This window comes from Monopterus albus, unplaced genomic scaffold (assembly GCF_001952655.1).
Source record: "Monopterus albus unplaced genomic scaffold, M_albus_1.0 scaffold65.1, whole genome shotgun sequence".
In the NCBI taxonomy this organism is placed as follows: domain Eukaryota; kingdom Metazoa; phylum Chordata; class Actinopteri; order Synbranchiformes; family Synbranchidae; genus Monopterus; species Monopterus albus.
In genome coordinates this window covers 3084503-3108876 of record NW_018127945.1, presented here as the reverse complement: position 1 = coordinate 3108876, position 24374 = coordinate 3084503, and the positions used below count along the sequence as shown (strand labels likewise).

General features: G+C 41.7%; 2 protein-coding genes across 2 annotated transcripts in view; both read left to right on the top strand.

The window, feature by feature from the left end:
* Window positions 1-953, top strand: part of exosc6 (exosome component 6) — a 2119-nt gene extending 1166 nt beyond the window's left edge. Inside the window, exon 2 of the mRNA XM_020604313.1 lies at window positions 1-953. This exon is cut by the window's left edge and continues 203 nt beyond it. Within this exon, the coding sequence (XP_020459969.1) occupies window positions 1-341 (341 nt within the window). The 3' untranslated portion in view covers window positions 342-953.
* Window positions 954-12017: 11064 nt separating this feature from the next.
* Window positions 12018-19414, top strand: tgm2l (transglutaminase 2, like). The gene is made up of 15 exons (XM_020604394.1): window positions 12018-12091; window positions 12675-12845; window positions 13416-13646; window positions 14021-14139; window positions 14618-14746; window positions 15183-15360; window positions 16532-16673; window positions 16770-16873; window positions 17088-17230; window positions 17423-17522; window positions 17813-17958; window positions 18170-18299; window positions 18429-18589; window positions 18814-18950; window positions 19193-19414. The coding sequence occupies exons 1-15, from the start codon at window positions 12076-12078 to the stop codon at window positions 19347-19349; spliced, it is 2064 nt and encodes a 687-aa protein (XP_020460050.1). The 5' UTR covers window positions 12018-12075; the 3' UTR covers window positions 19350-19414.
* The last annotated feature ends 4960 nt before the right edge of the window (window positions 19415-24374 follow it).

Here is a 24374-nt window from a genome sequence, read left to right as displayed (position 1 = left end):
GCGCATCACTTGCTCTCGCAGATGCAGGAATTGAAATGTATGATATGGTGCTCGGTTGTTCCATCCGCCAGAATGGCGCTTCCTATGTGGTTGACCCTACTTATGTGGAGGAGAACAGTTGCACTTCAGTCAGCAGCGAGAACCAGGGTGGTCTGACTGTTGCATTCCTCCCCAGCCTGAATCAGATTTCTGGGCTGCAGTCAGATGGAGAAATGACTGAAGAGACTATTACAGCCGGGGTTTGGACCTGCATTGAGGGATGCTATAAACTGTACCCGGTCATCCAGCATGCCCTGACCAGGGCTGTGCGCAAGGCTGCTCCTCCACCATCAGAGAGTTAAAGGACTCATTAACTAATAACTGTCCATTTAAAAAAATTTTTCTGGTCTACGATTTCCAGTCCTTACTTCAAATACATTTTTTTTTCAATATTTACTATGATGTTCTTTAAATGAAAATGCATAGCAGTCATTTATTTTGCTTTTTGCAACTGTTGCTGTTGCTGTCACAGCGTTGTGGAGATTAGGGTTTAAGACTGTTTAAATCTGTGCTGTCTGGAACAAAATTACATGGCTTCTGTGTTGCTGTGATCTGAAAGTGCAGTTTAAACTGTACTTGTGTTTTGGCCTAAAATCAGTTGCTTTGTCCTTTAGAAATAACTTTAATGCTACTAGAGGTCACCCTTAATCCTATTCTAACAGAGGTTTAAATGAAAGCTGGGGGTACATTCCATGATTCCATGATGAAGGACATCTGACTGCTTTCATTTTTGCTCTGAGGAGCAAGGAGGTTGCCTGGAGGCCAAGCCAAGGATGCTGGAGTGCACCCTTCACAGAAGTCTGTTACAGATTGACACACCCCTTTACTGGAAATAAGTTTGTGATTGGATGCTTTACGTTAAGGACTGGAGGAAAGGACATCTCATCAGTTTTAATGTTTATCCTCATTCCTCTCTCCTCGCAGTTTGTACTTGTTTTTTCCTTGCATTTTATGTGGGTGGGAAGACACAAGGAAAAGAAACATAGCTGCATTTAGTGGAATTGGCATTCACCTGAGGATATGTGAGATGTCCTTTCTTCAAATCCTTAATATAATCATCTAGTTAGTCATCTGATTTCCAATAAAGCTATGTGTCAGTCCATAGAAGACTTCCTCAAAGAATGCTCTCGTATAACATCACCTGTAGCTCCTCTAGGCAGCCTCCTTGCTCCAATCAAGCAGATAGAAGTATAAGAGTCTTAGGACATCCTTGATCCTTGCTCGACCCAGAAGTCGTTCCAGTGAAGTGAGAAACAAGGAAACTTGGGATGTATCCCTATACTGCTTCACAAATCATTTAGTTTTATAAAAGCTGCTTCAAGCTGTTAACAATATATTCCACTAAAACACCCTAAATTGGGATACTCTGACACCCTAGGGGTTCCTTGTGTGGCTGGGGACCTTTGTTGTGTCATCATTCCATTGCCACTCACTCTCCCCTCCTTTCCTGTCAGCTCTCTAATACAGTATTCACTGGCATATGCTTGGAGAAAATACAATGAGCTGCACAGTTTAATGATTGAATGATGGTTGTAGGACTTGATTTAAAAAGCATACAGACACAAAATGAGCAGAGGAACAATGTTAGAGCTTGTAGAAGACATGATAACATTAACTATTAAACAATTAAAATGTTTTGACTGCCTTTTTACTATTATTTCTTTAGACACTGTAGTACTGTAATGCATATATTGCAAAATAGGAAACATTTGGCCTCGATTTCTTTCATCATCGTGCTATATGAATAGTATATTTCCCAAGTTAAATAAACACCTGAGTAGCTAATAACATTCTTTTAGCTTACTTTCAGTGCCACCTATATCATAATGGCAATTGTATTCCACTGAAAGTATTTGTTTGTCTCTGATAAAACTGTTATTATATTTTACATTATTAATTTCTCCTCAAAACATTTTTTTATCAGTACAAAAACCTATACCACCTATTTTTTTTTTATAGAGACCACACCAAGCACCAAACCCTTTTAGTTTAACAGGAATTTTGACACTGGCATAAAAAATCTTGGCAGGATGGATGGTGTCCATTCTTACTAAATATATAACTGGTATAATCCTGTAACCCGTATTGTGTTTGCTTTTAAACTTCTGTTCATCACATTCATTTTTAGAGTATCAGGGTGCTACAGTCTGGAGCTCCCAGATCATCTGAAATGACTGAAGTGAATAAGGAACCGTTTCAGTGCCACGGACAGCATCCATAAAAGAGCAGACCTCTGCTGCAGTGGATGACCAGTGCAGCTGGATGCTGTCCATGGTGCTGAACCACTGTTCCAGACACAGTTTAGTCTGCTTTCTCTCAGGTTCCTGGTCTTTTTTCATTTTCTGTCACAATAAAGGCCTATTTATTTATATTTAATTCATGTTTAAAAACTGAATGAAGAGTGAATCAGTCTTCTGTGTTTGTCACTTCTAGCACTATTAATGTCTTTCTACATCCATGGGTCCTTCTCCAGAGTCATCGTTTGGAACTATCTTAATAATTTCACAGGGTACTTTCTTATCTGGGTGACAAGATGATGTGGATTTTCCCAATTCTACAAATGTGTCATTTTTAATAAATGAGTGCTGCAGAGCTTCACTGCACTGGTTTTCTTATCAAAATCTGAATGTAGTATCCGTTTCAGCAGGTTCAGAAATGCCCGTGTCATTATACTCTGATTCAGTTTTTGCTTTTGGATGGTATATTGTCAGGTCATTTAGAGACAGAATACCACACTCATCATGTGTTATTTTAAAGTCACATTCATTATCACTGTTGGAAAAAAAAGTATGGGTTTTGATCCCTGCACTCAGCATTTGCTGGCTTTGTTGACCCTGAAATGATGTCATATTCACACACTGCAACTCTGTACAGGTGCCTGCAAGGTATAGAAAACAACAACAAAAACAAAAAGGTGACCTGCATGGGCTTGCTTTCATTGTTTTCATAGGCCATAAGACCCGCACTGAAATCTAGGCTATCAGTTTAATTTTAAAGGGTTGCTCCCTGTGGTCCACCAGCATGACATTGTCAGGCTTTTTATCGGTGTGACATCACTTTAAGTGCATCCAGTTGGGCAAGGATCTGTTGTGCTATTGGCTGGATTTTCTTTGTACATTCCATTCTGGAATATTTCCAGCACTGTATGTATGGATCCAGAATATACAGAGTAAAGAAGCATTTTAATTAATTCAATAAATATCCCATGATCCTTTTTGTTAGGTGCACATCCTCCATGGGTATAAACTCATCAACAGCATGGACTGACAACTTGGTGATGCTGTAGCCAGGCTGAAACTGGCATATTGTATAATATACTCTGTAATCTGTATATTATACTCTGTAGGTTTATTTGGTTTGACTCTGTAGTGTAGCTTGTTTTATTTAAAATTAAACGATGACTTAAATGTGACAAAGGATTAACCTGGCTACAAGCCATTTGGTTATATTCGTCTGTGCTGGGTGAACTGTGAAGTAACTGCTGTCTCCTTTTTCGAGGTTCAAGGATTTTATTGTAAATTCACCATATGTGCAGGGCATACAGAAAATCAAAATACCGTCTTTGTGTCACTTTCAGATTTGTACAGAAAGATGATCAGTTTAAACATACAGCCAGGGAATCAGTGGTGCAACGTAACTAAATACATTTACTCAAGTTCTGTACTTAAGTAAAATTTTGAGGTACAAAAAATACATTATAATCATCAGACTTTATTGATCCAGTGGAAATTTCACAAAATATCCAGCAGTGATTTAGATTATAATCATATAAGGTGGTTAAAGGTGGCCTGCAGTCCACATGTCGAAGTGTCCTTGGGCAAGACACTGAACCCTGTGCCCTACACTGGGCTGTCTCCACTCAGGTCCGCTGTGGCTGCATAAAAGCCTATGTGACCTGAGTTCGGATCCCTATACCAGCGTTTTTTTCTTCAGCTGGTGGAGGGAAAGACAGTTGGGCTGTAAGCTTAGAGGGCTACGCCTGTACTCATAGGAGCTTGGGTTACTGTGTCGTTCTATTTCATATAGGCGTCGCCCTCTAAGAGCTGTCGCTATTGGATGTAGTCAATGCCCTGTTGGCACACCGCCGCCCAAGAGCATTATAAACATCACAGCTCGTCTTGATATCCCGCAATAGCAGCCCAAGTACAACATCCTCTCTCCTGCAACAGGCCTAGTCTGAGAAACAGGTACAGTCATACCCCATATAGAGCCTGACTGCCAGTGTGAGAAGGCGCTGCCCTATCAGGGCATACTGTTGGAGAGCGTGTCTCTGTGCCATAGGGGTTGCCACGGCTCGCCGGACAGCAGCTGCATCAGCGCTGGGAACCTCCTGTACGCGCGAGAGGAGGCGCGGGATCAGTGGGACTGGAGGAAAACGCGTAAAGGAGACCTCTGGACCAGGGGTGATGAGCGAATGCGTCAACCCCTAGCGGAGGCTCGTCTGGAACGCTCATCCAGAACCAAAGAGCGCACTGCGCGTTCCCACAAGCTGTGAACAGATCCGCCACTGCTCACTCGAACCTGCCCCACAGCGCTTGTATGAGGGAAAGGTTTCAGTTTCCACTCACTTAGATGAGGCCCGCCTAGTAACATTAAATCCGCGGCGCGGTTCTGCTCGCCTTGACCATGCACAGCTCCATCAGAGCTGTGCATGTGGGCTCATGTGGAGCAGGACCTTCACCGACATGCAAGTAATGAAGCGCTGCGGGAGGGATGAACGTGCCTCCTACCAGAATAGGTCTCATTCCGCCCGACGTCTTGGGGATCAGGATGTGTGGGTAAAACCCCTTGAACTCCGGACCAGGAAGAACCACTGAGATCGCGTTCTTAGCTCTGCTGTCAGTATGGCGGAGCCTGCCGGTGACGCCATCACGGTCTCCAGCACTCTGCTGAAAGCAGGGGGATACCTGGGGTGGCGGTGAAGTGTATTGGGGAACGGCAACAATAGCAGCAACTGCTGGGCATCTGTGGTGTGAGTCGCTGGGCAGAATGAAGCCCGTACCGCAGCCTGGGAAAATGGTGATGGTGACGCGACTCGGGAGTCCGGCGCTCATTGTTCTGGAACGTCACTCTTCAGACATTGTTCTTTAGAACTGCTGAAGAAAAAGAGGGAGCTGAAATCGGGCCACCTAGGCTTTTATGTGGCCACAGCGGACCTGAGTGGAGACAGCCCAGCGCCGGGCAGAGGACGGGAAAGAAATCTCTTCAGGACTGCGCATGCGCGAGGGATAAACCCAATGGCGTCAGCTCTAGCGAAGCCTATACGAAATAGAATGTATGGCATTCACTGTCCTGCATCTTGGCTGACTGTGACGCACTACTCTTCCAATGGGGGACAGTAAAAGTCACTGCATGGTTTCTCAAGGAAACAATTCCGTTTGTGTTCAAGGCCCGGGGAGATGCCATATGGGCCTATTGTCTGATGTTCATGTATCATAGACTTCACACAGTCAATGAATTAAAAGATTTGACCCTAAATATTAGTAGAAAGTAGCAAGAGTCGCAATAAAGCACACTTCCTGCTTTTACATGGCCGAGCACTGTGCTGTAAAACACTTTTTATCCCTTCACACATTATACAACAGACAAGATGAACTTAACCAGAGATTAATTATACTTTGTACATGGACCTTTAACGCACAGAGGGGCCCCTTTCAGAGTGCTCACTAGATTATCGTTCTTAATGCATTACTGTGTCAATAGCCCTTTCAAGTTGGAGCTGATCACAATGGCTCATATTAATTTAGGACCATTTTGGGTAGGCTCATTTGTAAAAATACCTGATAATTCTTCAAATATTTATCTTCAGAGTAAGCAGCTGGACTACTTGTATATAGTGAAGTGAGATGAACATTTTTTGCATGTGAAATATGGCACTACTGAAGTGAGTAAATGGCCTTAGTTTCATTCATTCTCAACTTCTTACCGAACGGTTCTATATTCGAAATTAGAGAGTGGCTTATTTCCTGTGTAGTCGCCTCTTCTACGCATTCTTCCATTATAAAAAGATAGACTGGCAATTTAAATTTAGGACTTGGACTGAATTTAGGTTAATGTTAAATTTAAACGGGCCTGTTGAATTTTAATCTTTTTTTTAATTTAAAAACGGATGACAAATTTCTCAAATGTTTTTGTACAAACCGACTTAAAACTACAAAGTTAAAAAATACTGGGTTACTTTTTTGTTTGGGGCTAAATGTTAGGATTGCTCGCTCGCAGGAGAAGGTGAGTTAGCAGGTTGGACTCAGACACACCACAGTTCAGATCAGTCTTTATTGGATATAGCCAACAAGTAACCAGAGGTGAGAGTCCAATAGAGAGGACCAGAGTAGGAGGGGTGAAGACAGGATGAGGGTAGCGCAGTCGAGACCTACGGAGAGGAGATCCGGTCGGTCAGGAAGCTGGGGTCAGGAGAGAGGGAGGTGAAATCAGCGTAGGAGTAGTGGTTTCCGTAACACAGACCTGGGGCACCGGGTGAGTAGGTGGCCAGGGGCTGGGGAGATGGCGGTCTGTTAGTAGAGGAGCGAGTGGGAGTCGAGGCTGGGGATTTAAGCCAGATGAGATGACAGGATGGTTGTTGATAGATGGCCCACTGTCAGGTTTGCTCGGCCGCTCTGGCCTCCCTCACCTTTCCTACTGTCTCTTGCCCATTAACACTAATCACGTTCACCTGTTCCTCACTCCCTTATCACCAGCTGCACTTGATTAGGTTGCTCACTATATTACCCTCACCTGACTTAAACCCCATTGAAAATCTATGGGGTATTGTCAAGAGGAAGATGAGGGAACACAGACCCCGAAATGCAGACGAGCTGAAGGCCAATATCAAAGCAACTTGGGCTACCATAACACCTCAACTGTGTCAAAGGCTGATCGCCTCCATGCCACGCCGCCTTGATGCAGTAATTAATGCAAAAGGAGGCCCAACAAAGTACTGAGGACATAATACAGTACATTAACACACTTTTTAGAAGGCCAACATGTGTTTAAGATCCTTTTTTTATTGGTCACATGAAATATTCTAATTTTGTGGAATACTGGATTTTATGGATTATGGTGGGATTTAGATGATTTCTGGATTATGCTGCCTATATAATAAATCAGTGCCTGCATCGAAGTCGGCTACCTGGGTCCGCCTCTTTCCTCGTTCGCTCACTAACAGGTGCGAACGGCACATAACACCCACACTCTGTGGAGACAAGCAGATTGAAGCGAGGTGATTGCTGCGGCGTAGTTGAGTTGAGTGTGGGGAACGCGTGTAGGCTGGCTTGGAGAGAAAAGGAGAGCATAGCCAGGAAACTCAGATGAGGTGAGTGGAGACGGCGTAGCTCCGAGAAGACTGGTTGCTGCTGACGAAGCTTGGATTGATGCTAGCGCTGAACACTAGCTAAGAGCTAACGCGTAGCCAAATCGTGGAGTGTAGTTTCCTTAACGTACTAGCAACCCGGGAACGTCTGCCAGTAAGTAAGAGAGCCAGTAATGCACTTCAGCTGTGCGCCACACCCCGGGTGCTAGGATCAGTCATCAGGTTATGTGCATCAGCTGTCCCACCCAGGGAGCCAGACCTGCGAGAGAGGGAGAACAAGGAGAGAGAGAGAGGGGCAGGTGGCGCCGAGCAGACCTGACACTAAATGTAGTGAAATAGAACCAATACAGGTATGTGCCAAAAAATTAGAATATCGAGGAAAAGTCCATTTATTTCAATAATTTGTTTCAAAAAGTGAAACTTGTATGTTAGTTCACTGCACACAAAGTGAAATATTTCAAGCCTTTATTTGTTTCAGTTTTGATGATTATGGCTTAAAGACAAAAAAAACCCCCAAAGTTGTTGACAAAGTTCAACATTGTAGGCTCCCTCTGTCCCAATCTAGTCAGATAAAAGACAATGGATCCACACCAGCAGATGACATGGCTCCCCGAACCATCACTGACTGTGGAAACTTCACACTGGACTTTAAGCAGCTTGACTTTTGTGCCTCTCCGGTCTTCCTCCAGACTCTGGGACCTTGATTTCCAAATGAAATGCAGAATATGCTTTCATCTGAAAACAGGACTTGGGACCATTGGGCAATAGACCAGTACTGTTTCTCCTTAGCCCAGCACAGACGCTTCTGACGTTGTTTTTGGTTCAGGAGTGGCTTGACGCATGGGATTCTACAGCTGTAGCCCATGTCATGCAGACGTCTGTATGTGGTGGTTCTTGATGCACTGACACCAGCCTCAGTCCACTCCTTATGAAGCTCCCCCAGATTTCTGAATCGCCCTTGCTTGACAATCCTCTCAAGGCTGCGGTCATCCCTGTCACTTTTGCACCTTTTCTGGCCACATTCTTCCCTTCTTCATAACACTCTGTTAATATATTTTGATACTGCGCTCTGTGAGCATCCAGCTTCTTTTGCAATTGCCTTTTGAGACTTTTCCTCCTTATGGAGGGTGTCAATGATGGTCGTCTGCACAACCGTCAAGTCAGCAGTCTTCCCCATGATTCTGAAGCCTACTAAGCCAGACTGAGACAATTTCAAGGCTGAGGAAACCTTTGCAGGTGTTTTGCATTAATTAGCTGACTAGATTGGGACACAGGGAGCCTACAATGTTGAACTTTGTCATGATATTCTAATTTTGTGAAATACTGGTTTTGTGGTTTTTTTTGTCTTTAATCCATAATCATCAAAATTGAAACAAATAAAGGCTTGAAATATTTCACTTTGTGTGCAGTGAACTAATATAACATACAAGTTTCACTTTTTGAAACAAATTATTGAAATAAATGGACTTTCCCTCGATATTCTAATTTTTTGGCACATACCTGTAATTTGAACATGCACCCCATAAAAAGAGAATGACACTAATGAAGTGCATTGCCCTTATAGTTCCTTTCCAGTTTGTCATTCTGTTGACACTTTGGTGTGATCAGGAAGCTGAGGTCATGCCAAGACTTCGTTTTCCCGAAACAACATTCCAACATTCCACAGCTCAGCATAACATTGCTGCATAACTGTTTGCCAGCCAGATGCAGCCTGACCAAGGAACATATTGACTGTGTAAAATAAGTGCTGTTCTCCTCTATGCTACAGTCCAATCAGCCAACAGTATGTAACAGGAAGTGAAAATGTGCAGAACCACGTGTCAAATGTATAAAAATGGATTTCCTATTGTATATTGTCTGTCAGTGAACAAGCCAACATTCAGTTCACAGCAGCAGTAAATGACCACAAAAATTCTGTTGCCGCCTTTTTATATAATAAATCTAATTCAGCTAAATGTGTTTCAATTAGGAATGTGATTACACTACGCAGCCATAATGAAGCCATGTGGAGGTGTACCTTCAGTGGAGTCAATGTACATGTAGGAGCATGTACTGAATATGGAGTATCACCGAGTTGTGAATGTGTGTAACCTACAACAAAACATCCAAATGTATTTCTTTGAACACAGTAGTGACAATCCTAGGCTATTTAATGCCTGTTTATATGTGGACTGGGTACTTATGTTTATTGTCTGTGCTATTTTTTGTACTGCGTGTCTTTGTGAATTTTTCCCTATTCTACAAGGCTGTTCCAGTTTCTTGCTCTGAGCCAAACAATACAGCTGCCATTATTATGGTCACACACACATAAAGACTAGACCCCAGAGCAGAGAAGACAGGACAGGTAAGTTAGTCAAATAGCAATCTTTACTGATAGACAGTATGGATGAATTGCACAAGCAGCAGAATGATATTGTCACCAGGGGGAGATGCAGATGGGAACGGCTGGTAGGGGGTTCTTGCTGTCATCTCTTCTCTACAGACAACAGTGGAGGAGCAGATCAGTGGAAATGGCAGAGTAACTCTATTTGTCTCCCACCCAGCTACTGACCAGAGTCGTCCTAGCTTAACTTCTAGTATAAGAGATGTTTGGTCAAGTGACAGTAGGCAAGCAACAGGTATAGAGATACTTACTGTCTCTCCAACTGGGGAGGACCGACGAGCGGATTTGCAGCTTTCTTTTTTCTACTACAGGTGTGGACAGATAAGACAACAGGTAGATGCAACTCATTTTCTTCACAGGTACAAGAATGGACAGGTGAGCCGACGACAGGTAACAGTAGCTTCACAAATAAAAGGATAATCAGTAGATCAGAGATCGGTAAAGGATAACTGAACAATAAGAATACTAAAAGGCGACTCAAATCAACAATACACAAGAACCAAAATATGCTCAGACTAGACTACACAAAAAATAAGGAGGCAGGTAATAAAATAAAATATTAAAACTCAGAACAGTCAAAGTGTTGAAAGTGTTGAAAGGGGTGTTACCTGGCGAAGACACACAGCGTAGAGGAGTAAGAACATGGCAGGCTTATGACCTGGCTAGATGATCAGCTGTGGGTAACAAGCTGGCTGGAATTGAGTGGCAGGTATTTAAAAAAAGGTCTAGAGGACTGTGACGTTTCTGTCAATACTGAAATCCTCATTTTATATAGATGTAGACCAAACATCACTATTCCCTCCATATTACTTATAAAGTACTGAAATAATGTAAAATGTCTAATGATTCCCAATGACTGATATACTACTGGCTGTAAGTGGTGAAGACACTTTATTGATAATGTCAATGTAAAAAGTGTTGCACAGTGTGTCTGTAACAGCCTTGACACTAGGCCAGTTTAAACATTGATAGCAGAGGCTCTTACAAGAACTGAGGTGAGGTAGGTTCAACAAAAGGGCATTTGTATGTTATATACTGTATAAAACAGTTACTATATAATGCTGTTTTACTCTGTTTCTAAGAATAAAGGCTAACTGAAATATCAATCATAAATCTATTTCTGCTGCTTTTGAATAATCAGGGTGTTACGGCAAGTGTGTCAAAATCTGGACTGTATTAAGAAATTCAGCCTTTGACACATACAGTAAGCACTGAAACTGTTCTTTTGGTTCTCAACATAACCTTTAACTCGTTGAACCTCAGCTCACCTTCCCACCTGACTAACTGGCAAACGTCATCTTACGGCTGGGTGGGATATATTGCTCACTAGACAATCTTTGTCATAGAAAAATGTGAAATCTTTCTTACAGTAAAAGGACTGTGTCCACAGCAGTGCTAGTGGCCACGTGAAAGTGAACTAATCTGAAAACAACCAGAAATTGTAGAAAGAAGAAGTATAACAATATGTTAAAGGTCACAATGAAAACAAGCCAAAGGCTTTAATGTGTTTCTATCCTCAATGAAAACCTCTGTTGTGCAGCTAAAATACATCGTTAATCATTTAAAAAAACATTAAAAAATCCTAATCAGTCACTTGGGCCCCCAAAAAATACTACACAAATACTGCACCATAGAAATATTACACATACATACCCACATTCTTATACACCCACGACTGTGATTTGGATATTGAAAGGAATCATATACTGCACATATATTGTATGTTGAATGTGCTTTATCTCAGATGAGAATTATGATCTCCCTGTCTTCTAATCAGCTAAGCAGTAATGTGAGATTCCTACTGTATGAGAAGTTTGCTAGTTGCTCACATTGCTCTGGTGTAATGATCACAGCATACCATTGCATATCTACTCTAGTAAGTGTGATAAGAGAAGATAAGACTGAATGTTGGTCACATCCACTGGCTGATATGTTGTGTCACAGCCCTCATTGTTCTCATTCCAACACATGCACATACACACAAATAGACAGACATGTACAGTACAGTACATGCACTAGCAACAGCCACCCTTCAACATGTAAAACAAGGACCGCAGTGTCTCAAAAGGGATTAAAAAACAGTTTAAACTATCACTCACACAGTTCAAACACACATACTGTATGCATACACCCACAAGGACTGTAAGTTTTTGGTAAGTGAGTTTACAAAGGAAAGTGAGGTGGAGGGAGTGAATGGGAATTTTAAGTAAGTATGTGTTGGGGAGGTGGGAGGGCCAGTCTTGTGCTGTATAAATACAGGACTGTGACAAACACCATGAAGAAGAAGCAGACACTTGAAGACGCTTAGACAACATCTTAATAAACTTTGACAGAAAGAAGATCTACAATGGCCAGAAACCATGGTAAGTGATTCTATTCATCTGTCCTCTCGCTGTAGTTTATAACTTTATGGGAGATTACAATGTATGTGAAAAATGTGCTGGTGTATGACACTAGGTTGTGAATATGACCCATCCTAATTCCTGCAACAAATACAAGCCTAGCTAGGCCTAGGAATCAGGGTGGCCAAACAGGATCCATTTGAAAGATTGAACTGAATTTTTTTTTTTTTTTAACTTGCAAAAAGTTTGGCTTTCTTGTAGAAAGTTACTGTAGATAACAAAGCGTCATGTGTCTAAACTGTACTTATGAAGCAAGAAAAAGGTTGATTTAGTATAGCATAAAGACTGGAAACATGGGGAGGCAACTTTGTTCTCCAAGATAACAAAACCAGCGTACCAGCATCTCTAAAACTCACTCAGTAACATGACATATCTTGTTAGGGCTCACTGCTAGTTGCCTGGCAACCTCATGGTGATGATAAGACTACAAAAAATTACTGCATGGAGCCAGGGGCTGATCTAGGAAAATTTGGGCAGGAACTGGCAGATGAGGCGGAAGAGGAACTGACCGACTGTTGAACTTTGTCTCTGTTGGTCCTTTTAGGTTTCATTACTGATGTGGATCTGAGAAGTCGTGAAAACAATTTGGACCACCGCACCAAGGAGATTGATCGAGAGCGCTTGATTGTGCGCAGGGGTCAACCCTTCTCCATACTCTTGCAGTGCTCAAAGTCTCTTCCCCGCGGGCACTGCCTGGAAGTGGTCCTGCACCTTGGTGAGTACAGCCTGGCTTGGAAGATTCTGCAAGGGTCAGTAAAAAAAAAAAACAAAAAAAAACTTTGCAAAGACAGCCTGTTGTTTACAATGATGAGTATACAGCCTGACATTTGCATTCCGATGGAACTTTATTATAACAATCTTTCAAAACCTATAAGACAGTGTATCTATGCAGAGAGAGTACCTCTGGACCTGGTATTCACAGAAATCATTTACAAAAGCATGGTGTACCATTCATTATACACTACTCAGTTTTGTCTCTGTACTCATCTACTACCAGACAGCAAAAAGAAGATATATTTAAAAAATATACTAATCTCTCTTATGTAGTAAAACTTGACACTGCAGTTAATTAGCTCCTTCTGTATTACCTCTTTCACAGGTCCTGTGGGCTGGAGTGTATTATTCACTTCCAAATAAAGTACCATATTCTGGGACTTCAAATAATTAATAACAATTACAACATTTACTACCAATTCATAGCTACAGCAGACCAGTGAGGCTAGCAAACAAAGATGAACTGATGGTACAACAACCCATTTATAAAATATATAAATGTTTCTCTTAGGAAAGAAAGATGAGGTCATAATCAAGGTTCTGAAGGAACGTGGGGCCGGAGACCGCTGGTGGTTTAACCAGCAGGAGGTGCAGGATGAAATCCTCTTGACTCTGCACAGTCCAGCAGACGCTATCATTGGCCAGTACCATCTGGTTGTGTTGTTGATGTCACCCGATGGGAGAATTTTAGAGAAAACTGACAAAATTGGATTCCACCTGCTCTTTAATCCATGGTGCAAAGGTAAAAGCAAAGTGCATACTCTCTGCTCTCTCCAAGAGGTCAGACTAAGTGTTTTAAACTTGGTCATGCAGCTCCTGATATTTTTTATTTTGTGCACATGTGACAAGGATATGACCCTGTCACCAAACTCATAGTAGCTGATTCAGAACTTATGTTTTTGTTTCTGTTTGTCAGCTCCTCCTGTTTTTATGAATGTGACACTTGACATCTAGATTTTCTAGTACAGAACATGTAGGACACAGACGATCTGCATTCATTGTAATCTGTGTTCAATGTTAACATTTGTGATTCTTATGGCACAAGCACATAAGGGTGCATATGGTCTTGTGTATATCTTAATTGTGAGTGTGTGTGTGTGTGTGTGTGTGTACTAGATGATGTAGTGTATCTCCCCGATGAGAGTCTGCTCCAGGAGTATATTATGAATGAAGATGGTGTGATTTACATGGGGGTCTGGGATGTCATCAGAAGCATTCCCTGGAATTATGGACAGGTAACTCACACAGACACACACAGGATCAGAAAATCTCTTTGTTGGATGGAGGAAAATTATGGACAGGAGCTGTCGGAATGTAACCAAACCACACAGACAAGGGCTTGTCCCTTCACAGCTCTAAGGGAAACAAGGAGGAAGACAAGTAGGCAGGCAGTGTGTGCCAGGCAGACAAACAGATAGATGGCAGATAGACAGACAGGGCGTGGTGTAAAATATATGCCGCACCACTGACCTGAACAAAATCTCGCGCCATTGTATGAACAAATGATGGTATGATAATAAAGATTTCTAGAAGATATTCTGACACACACAGACCAACCAATGGGAAACAAATCTGATATGAATTTTCATTTTAAAAATGGTTGAGAAGCCTCTTTTCTTCAACAGCCAACTTATTCTAGTCTTTGTTCCCCTCTGGTGTTTTCTCTCAGTCCCCTTGTTACTTTCTCTCTCTCTCTCTCTTTGTCTCCCTCAGTTTGAAGACTATGTGATGGACATCTGTTTTGAAGTCCTGGACAACTCCAAGGCTGCCCTGAAGAACTCAAAGATGGACATAGAGTGCAGATCTGACCCCATCTATGTCAGCAGGATGATTACTGCAATGGTGATGATCTTGTCTTCTTGCTACCAAAACTGTACTGATAAAAGTACAAAGAAAAGCAGTTGCATTTGCTTTCTTTGTGACAGTGGTAACAAACATGATCCAACCAATATGCAGTCCATAAAAGCGTATGCATTTTCTGTTATAGACACCCCTGGTCTTGAAGTTCTTTCCCAGGAAATATCCCCATGTGTTTCCAGCAGCAATGATAACAGCTGTGTTAGAATAAATTGACGAAATGTGCATTTGTGCTAGTGTAAACAGTAATCAACCCAGTGTAGGAACAGACTTTTGAACATAAACTGAAGGAATGTCAAATCTTATAAATGTCATGTTCTTACTGTTTAATTATCAAGTGATCCTCCTCATAAAACAAAGCTTTTTTTATAGTGTCAGGTAGTGGCCATGAAAGCTTCATGCATTGTCTCCACCTATGTAGGTGAACGCTAATGATGATAGAGGTGTGCTGTATGGCCGCTGGAAAGAGCCATACTCTGATGGCATTCCCCCACATCGATGGACCGGCAGCGTGCCGATTCTCCAAAAGTGGAAGAGGGATGGGATCAAAGCAGTCAAATATGGCCAGTGCTGGGTGTTTGCTGGTGTCGCCTGCACAGGTGAGGCTTTTACTGATGTCACTGCTGCATGATTTAAGCATCACAAAGTATGATATTTCTGAGGATTTCTGATAACTGCTACAAATTTTTGATTATACACAGGTAAATGTGCTGAGAGTTGGCTGAGCATTCCTATGGAAACCCAGTATTCACATTGCTGTTTTAATGTTTTGACCTATAACTAGGCCCCACAGTGGGTATTAGGCCATGCTGTTATAAATCTGCTGGACCCCATGAGAGGCAATATCATTATACAGCCATGAACTATGATACTTTTAAATTGACATATCATACTTTTAAACAGATTCACCCAAACAAAGAGTAAACACCTGACCCAGCTTCATACTGTAATTACATTGTGTCTGCATAGGCTAAGCTGCTGTGGCTATTGACTTGACAGGCACGTTCATCTGAATGCCACAGTAATCCAGCTGTTATCATTACATATGTAGCTCACTACAATAGCTGCTTCAAGTTTTATCAGAAAATGACCACTCTCAGACTTTGTGCACCTTTAAAGTCTTCTTGAATCCAAGACAAGGCAGCTTTATTTATATAGTACATTTCACACACAGAGGCAATTCAAAGTGCTTTACTTAGGCAAACAATAAGCATTAAAACCAGAATAAAATCAGTTAAAGACAAAATAAAACATTGTTAAAATGAGAGAAAAGACAAAATGAAGATAAAAACAAACAGACAGTGAAATGTTTGAAACACCATTATCTAGTAGTTACAGTAAAGAAAGTTTAGAAAACAGAAAATAGTGGAGTTTTCAGCTGAGACTTGAAACTGATCTGAGTTGGGGCACATTTAAAGTCATCAGTAAGTTGGTTCCATCTGTGTGCAGCATAATAGCTGAAAGCAGCTTCACCCTGTTTGGTTCTGACCTGGGGTTCGACCAACCAACTACTTCCTAAGGAAGCTTAGAGCTGGCAGGCACCGAAATTCGAACCGTCAGTCTTCCGGTTGGGAGACGACTGCTCTACCCACCACATTACTGTTGTTTCCTGTTGTGTTCTTCAATTAGATCAGAAATGTATTTTGGCCCCCATCTATCCTCACTCACTTCTATCCTCACCTAAGCAAAGAACAGATACCTTGTAGCATAAATGAGCCCAAATGGTATGTTAGGCAACTTGTCCTAGTCTGAGGTGTGTTATCTTCACAGTGCTGCGCTGTCTGGGAATTCCTACACGCCTCATCACCAACTTTTCTTCAGCTCATGATGTTGATGGAAACCTCCTTATAGAGTTGGAGTTGGATGAGAAATACGAGCTTCTTCACAGATCAGACAGGGGCGACAGTAAATGGTAGGAGCACACACACTGAGTAAAATGGTTTAGTAGTAGTATTAGGTTATTTAAAGTAATGTGATATGAACTCATTTCCTCTCCTTGTGATTTTAGGAACTTCCACTGTTGGGTTGAGTCTTGGATGAGGAGAAATGATCTCCCCAAAGGAAATGATGGCTGGCAGGTTTTGGACCCCACCCCTCAAGAACTGAGTGATGGTAAATTTATGATTTCTGACCACCTGCTTTAGGCTTTCTGTTGTATCATATAAATGTAAATATGTTAGATCCTAAGCTGGTTGGTGTTAGCCTGATATTTAAACTGAATTAGCACCATTAAAAAAAATTCTAGTTTTCCATTAGTTCTTCAACAATCTGATGATGCAAGAAACACTTGAAGCAAATCCATGACAACATGAATTTTGCTCATCAGGTGAGTTTTGCTGTGGTCCATGTCCAGTGACATCCATCAAGCAGGGTAATCTGGGAGTAAAGTATGACGCTCGATTTATCTATGCTGAGGTGAACGCTGACATCCTCTATTGGTTGGTCAAACGGGATGGCCAGCGGCAGAAGGTGATTATGTTTTTGTTTTACTTGATTTTAGATCTATAACAATGGCTGTAGCAGAGTTAAATGAATTGGTTTGAAACTGGATTCATAGTTGAGATTAATATTTACTCAAACTACAAAGATCCTTGACATTTTAAATAGATTTAATGATGATGCCCATGGTGATGATAACAATGTTTGTCATTACTGATACAGTTCAGAGTGGACCAGAGTGATGTGGGGTTGAACATCAGCACCAAAAGTGTTTATGGCAACTACAGAGAAGATCTCACTCTCCAGTACAAATATCCTGAAGGTTAGTTGGAAAGTTGTACACGATTAGGTTCACTACACAGATTGCCATAATAGCAAACCCTTACTGACTTTAATCACATTTATTTAATTCAGTGTGCAGCATTTACAAATACTATGAAACTTTGTACTGATAAATCCTCTGATTAGAAGACTTGGTATGAAAAAATGTCAAAGGACAGATTAATCATGTAAGTGATGGATTCTCTGAAGCTGCAAAATTCTGTGTGTTCTTGTCATACATTTAGATTCGGGGTTAGTGTTAGTTGTCATGGGCCAATGTCTTCTCCACAGGATCACGGGAGGAGAGAGAAGCATACGAGAAGGCGGGACGCCAAGCCAGGGAGCTGACCAATGAGAGGGCAGAATCAGGACAACTGCAGTTGTCCATCAAACATGCTAAACCTGTATTTGGGACAGACTTTGATGTGATTATTGAGGTATGGTGTGTTCAGACTGTAGATGGATGAATGGATAGTTGAATGAAACAACAAATGGATAAATTAATTCACACAGTGAATCTAAATCTACTGCTGTGGGGGTATACAAATTGTACACGCACACAGATTATAGGTTGTGTTTTCTTCTTGTGTTTTGTTTGGTTTACCTTGTTCAGTGAATTCCAGTGGTACTGAATCCAGCTGTTCACAGGTGAAAAATGACGGAGCCAAAAATGCTACAGCTGAGCTGACCATGTTGGCCATGGCTGTAACTTATAATTCTCTTCACCAAGGGGAGTGCCACAGGCAGACACACAGTGTGACTGTGCCAGCTCACCAAAGTTAGTAGCTCAGATAAACCCCCCACGACCTCTGGTGCATACATACTGTGAAACAAGTGCACACTTTTGTATTTTGTAGTAGCATGATGTACCATTTCACTGCTTTATATTGCGTCTGTGTGTGTTCAGCCCACAAGGAAGTGCTGCGTCTGCGCTATGACAACTATGCCAATTGTGTCTCTGAGCACCATCTGATCAGGGTCAAGGCGTTCTTAGTGGCTCCAGGGGAGAACAAACCTCTGATGACTGTGGCCAACATCCCATTGAGCAGGCCTGACCTCCTCATAAAGGTGGGGGACACACTGATTTCATATTTACTGTTTTCATAAGAATTCAAAATTCAAAGTCAAAAATGTATTTGTATAGTGCCAAATCAAAACAAAAGCATGCACCACCTAACAGAAGCATGACTTCTGTTAGGTGGTAGACTCTGGATGAAACTGTGATGCCCTACACAGTAATTTGAACATGTATATACTCCTGTAAAGCACCAAGCTTCCTCCTCTTTTTCCAGGTGCCTGGGAAAGCTGTAGTCAGGAAACAAGTGACAGCCTACATCTCCTTCACCAATCCTCTACCGGTCCCACTAAAGGGTGGCGTATTCACTGTAGAGGGGGCTGGCCTACTCAATGACACTCAGATCCATGTTAAGTAAGTACTGAGTTAGCCACCTTCACTATGAGGCCTGTATAGAAAACTGACAGGCAACATAAACAGTAGAAAAAATTCCTTACTTTGCTGCACATTTCATAGATACTAAAAGAAAATACTATGGTTTTTATGTAGCAGTGGCAACAGGACAAAATTTCCATTTGTCCAACACTTCAGTTCATGACAGGACCACAAAAAACTCAAGCATTCATCCCTCTCTCTCTCTGTCTTTTCTTTTTCAGTGGTGCTGTCCAACCAGGCGAGATGGTGTCTGTCAAGTTCTCCTTCCTTCCCAGGCGGACTGGGGTCAGGAAGCTCCTGGTGGACTTTGACTCTGACAAGCTGAAGGATGTAAAGGGAGTTGCTACTATGGTTGTCCACAAAAGATATTACCTGTAATCTAAATTTAATGACTAGGATTTCAGCTAAATAAAACAAACACATCCAAAATTGTGTGATAATGTGATCTCCCCTGTTTGAATGTAAAATAACTGGACATAATGGAAACAAAATGCCAAAATACAAGCAGCAGCTATAACATCATACCGCATACTGGCCACAGTCCTAGTTTAAGGCCACTATGGGCTCTATCTTGCAACAAACCCATGGCATGTGGCACGGGTAGCCTGTTTGGGTTTCCTAATTTCCTACCAGCACAATTACCATTTTTCATGACATGCACATCACGTTGCCTTTTTACCAAGCATCAGTCCGTCGACTTGGCACCGGCAGGTGTGTCCGGATGAAAACGGCAAGTGCATGGGCACTTGAACCGTTTTTTGTCATCATCAAATTATTGAAATGAACATGAACACTTGCACCAACACACTTGGGTCACAGGCTGTGGATCCTCAAAATAGGGCCCTATGTGTCTGATTTGAGCTTTTGAGTTTTCATTGATTCTTTTGCTTTTTGTTTAGCTTCCTCATTAGTGCCATTTTATACCTTGTATTTCTTATTTGAATTAATTGTGAATTGTGAATTTAACATATTTCTTTCTATCTTTCTTGTCTTGCCAGGGAGTAAGTCTCAGCTTAGTGACTATTGGGTTACTTAAAAGGTGCCAAGTTAAAATTTTTTTTTTGCTATATGCTTTGTTATTGTTGAAAAATATCTGATCACAGAAAATCTGTTATTGTGTGTTTTGTTTCTTATTTATCTTTTTGCATGGTTTCTGATTCCACATTATTTAAATATGAAACATTTTTCATACCATTTATCATCATATCATAATGTTTATGTATTTTTAATTCAAGCTGATATGACACATGTAGATGTGCTTCAATAAAGGATTTCAAGCAAGTATTCATTTGCACTGACATTTATCTCAGCTGGGCTATGGATTGGCTATTTGATTAGTTTAAACTGGGCAATCGGTTAAAGAACTGGAATTAAAAATATATTGCCCATAGACATGACATGAGTACACTGGTCCTCAGCTGATGTCCAGGGTGTTTGAAAGGACATTTGTTGCCTTCCTCCGCAGGAACCGAATGCAAATGTCAAAGCTGTGGAGCCATAGTGCAAAGTGAAAATCTTAATGGTGATTGAGGGAAGGTGGCACAAACATGCCGTATCCCACTTGTGTGATAATCACAGAGCAGATTATAAATGAATGTGGTTCCTTTGGCATTTCTGAAAATACCTTCTAGAACAGTGACATTGCTGACCAGTGGCACGGGAACGTATTGCAGCACTGGGGGCGGAGAGACACTTGAATGCCTTAGAGGGGAAGAATCTGAAGAAAGCTACATGCATGTACACATAGAGTAGGCCCACAGCACACGAAGACAAATACACAGGCAGAAAACTCCCATACCGTACTGTATATGCACAGTTGTTAGGTTACCACACATAATGCAGAACGAAGACAAATACACAGGCAGAAAACTCACATACCGTACTGTTGTTAGGCTACCACACATAATGCAGACTACATTCTGTAGCCTATATAAACCCATGTAACAATTAAATTAAATTCCATTCAACCTTACTTGTATAGCGTCATGTCACAACAAAAATCAAGGCATTTTACATAAAGAAAATACAAGTACCCCTTTATCAAGCACTTGGAGACAGTGGGGAGGAAAAACTCCCTTTATCAGAAGAAACCTCTGACAGACCTCAACTCTTGGCGGGTGACCTTCTGCCTTAACCGCTGCTCTTCAGTTGAGTGCTGGATGAAGAGAGATTATCTCCCCAAAAGAAATGATGGCTGATAGGTTTTGGAACTCACCCCTCAGAAACTGAGTAATGGTACATTTAGGGCATCCTTGGAGTTGTCCAGGACTTCAAAACAGATGTCACTTAGTCCTCAAACTGAAAGAGAGAGACAGAGAGAGAGTAACAAGGGGACTGAGAGAAAACACCAGAGAGGAACAAAGACTAAAATAAGTTGGCTGTTAAAGAAAAGATTTGTTTCCCATTGGTTGGTCTGTGTGTGTCAGAATATCTTCAAGGTATCTTTACTATCATATTTGTTCATACAATGGCACACGATTTTGTTCAGGTCAGTGGTGCAGCATATATTTTACACCACGCCCTGTCTGTCGATCTGCCATCTACACAGCTCTAAGGGCAGGAGTTCCCTTAGAGCTGTGAAGGGACAAGCCCTTGTCTGTGTGGTTTGGTTACATTCTGACAGCTCCTGTCCAGAATTTTCCTCCATCCAACAAAGAGCTTTCCTGATCCTGTGTGTGTCTGTGTGAGTTGCCTGTCCATAATTCCAGGGAATGCTTCTGATGGCGTCCTAGGCCCCCATGTAAATTACTCGATCTAACTTACTCCTGGAGCAGACTCTCATCAGAGACGTACACCACATCATTTGGCACACACACACAAACACACACATATTGTGTTTAGTTTGGGTGTTTTAGTTAACTTCAGAGGACAATTCATGGAGAATTCACCTAACCCTAACCATAACCATAACCACTACTTGCCTAACCCTAACCTTTACCTTAACCTTAACTTCACCTTAATCTTAAACCAAGTCATCAACCACACACACACATGTTGTATTACCATTACTTCAGGGGACCTTTCATTGATTTACATCCATTTCCTGGTGATTTACCCTAACCTTAACCCTAACCACTACTTGTCTAAACACTTACCCTTAGCAGAATATGTTATAACATAAAAAAACTATCATTATAACAAAATGCAGAAGTGGGAGGTCACATGATTCACACTAGTAACTAGTGTGAAAGTGACAGATATATACACTCATTGTGTTGTGAAACTATTGATGGAGAGAAATATTCCCTCAAAGTTTTGTTGCAAATTTAGGTGTGTACACAGTATCTATCTTTAGTGAGGTCATAGCCTTATGTTACCTAGTGTGTGTCTTTATGACAGTTTTAACAGTAAAAGGACAGTGGTGGAAGGAGTACTCAGACCTTTTTCTGAAAATAGTAAAGCCACACTGTTACAGTCTTAACATTAACCTAATTCATTATTCATTTGGTGTTGATAATAATAATAATTATAACTGTTATTATTCATTCATTCATTCATTTTCTACCGCTTGGTCCCTGAACGGGGTCACGGGTGGGGCCGGAGCCAATCCCGGCCGGCAATCGGGCGAAGGCGGGGTACACCCTGGACAGGTCGCCAATCCATCGCAGGGCTAACACATAGACGAACAACCACACATACACGCACGCACTCCTATGGGCAATTTAGAGACACCAATCAACCTAAGCTGCATGTCTTTGGACAGTGGGAGGAAGCCGGAGTACCTGGAGAGAACCCACGCAAGCACGGGGAGAACATGCAAACTCCACACAGAAAGGTCCCAGGTGGGGCCCGAACCTGGAACCTTCTCGCTGTGAGGCAACGGCGCTAACCACTGTGCCACCGTGCTGCCCCCCACTGTTATTATTATAATTGTTATTATTATTACTATTATTATTAAAGCAAATAAATGGAGATGAGTAAAAAACACAGTATTTCCCTCTGAATTGTAGCCTGTTGGAATTCCATCTTTAATAAAAATACAATCAGTGTGGTTTTCAAAGCTTTTTACACATTACACATTGTATGCTGTAACAAGTGCAACAAAGCACCACTTTATTACAAAATGATTTTTCCTGCTCTTTGCATGATTCTGTGGGATAATAAAAGCCACATAAATCCCACATTTGATACAATGAGAAGACCTATTACAGTACCTCCCTTCTGTGGTCCAGATTGTTGATTTGCTTCTCAATGATATCAGGATATACTCTGCAGTATAATCTTCTCCCTGTAGGCACAAAAAGAAATGCAAACTACACATTGAACTTCAGTCAAATATTCAGCTGCTTCTAGGACTCAAATCTGATGGCCTTCACGTTTCCTAACAAGGAGTTCAGGTGCATATTATTCTATGGCACCAGACATTCAGTTAAAACAAGTTTAACCTTTGAAATGTGCTTAATATGACACACAACAAGCATTTGTTATGGACAGTTCAGTGATACTTTGAAGTTACAGTACTCACTAGCAAAAATGAACTTCAGGAAGTGGACACCACCTTTTCTTGTCAATGAAAATTAAGTAAGACTTCTGTGAAATTTCATCTCTCCAGCCCGCCAGTGGGAGGGGAACAGTGAGTAATGTTACTCAGCAGTGAGTTTTTATTGCATTTTAAGAGGTCAAAAACGTGTCTGTGGGACAAAATTCAGCAACACTTTTTCTATGCTCCTTGGGAGTAAAATAAAACATCTTTTTACTGTATGTTCCTATTCTGCTGTTAAATAATTAGTAAACACTCTGTTGTTTAAATTTCAATTTAAAAAAGACATTGCTAAAACCAGTGCAATCTACGGACTGTACTCCCCAAATACTACCAACATGTGGACATTCCCACCCATGATCAGAATACAATAGACCATGTTTATAGTCACATACATGGTGCATACAGGGCCGCACCTCGCCCCCACCTTGGACTCTCAGACCACATTTCTTTGTTCCTGTATCCAGCTTACAGACAAAGACTGAAACAAACAAACCCTGTCACTAAACAAGTGAAGCTTTGGAACATGGAGACTGAGAGCACCCTGCAGGACTGTTTCACCCAGACAGACTGGGATGTGTTTGAAGCTGCAGCCACCTCGGAGGACATTTCTGTCAGCATAGAGGATTATGCTTGCTCCCCAACCAGAAGCCCTGAAAAAACAGTCAAGCATGCCACATGCTGCGTGCCTGGTCTCATGCATTCAGATCAGGCAATGAGACAGAGTACAAAGCTGCGAAGTACAGACTGAGGAAAGCCATCACAGCGGCCAAGAGGCAGTACAGAGAGAAGCTGAATGGCTTCTATTCTACTGCTGACTCTGGACGGATGTGGCAAGGCCTGCAGCACATCACGGCTCGATGTAGAGAGGGCGACCAGCTTCAAATGCCTGGGCGTCCACATCAGTGAGGACCTCACCTGGA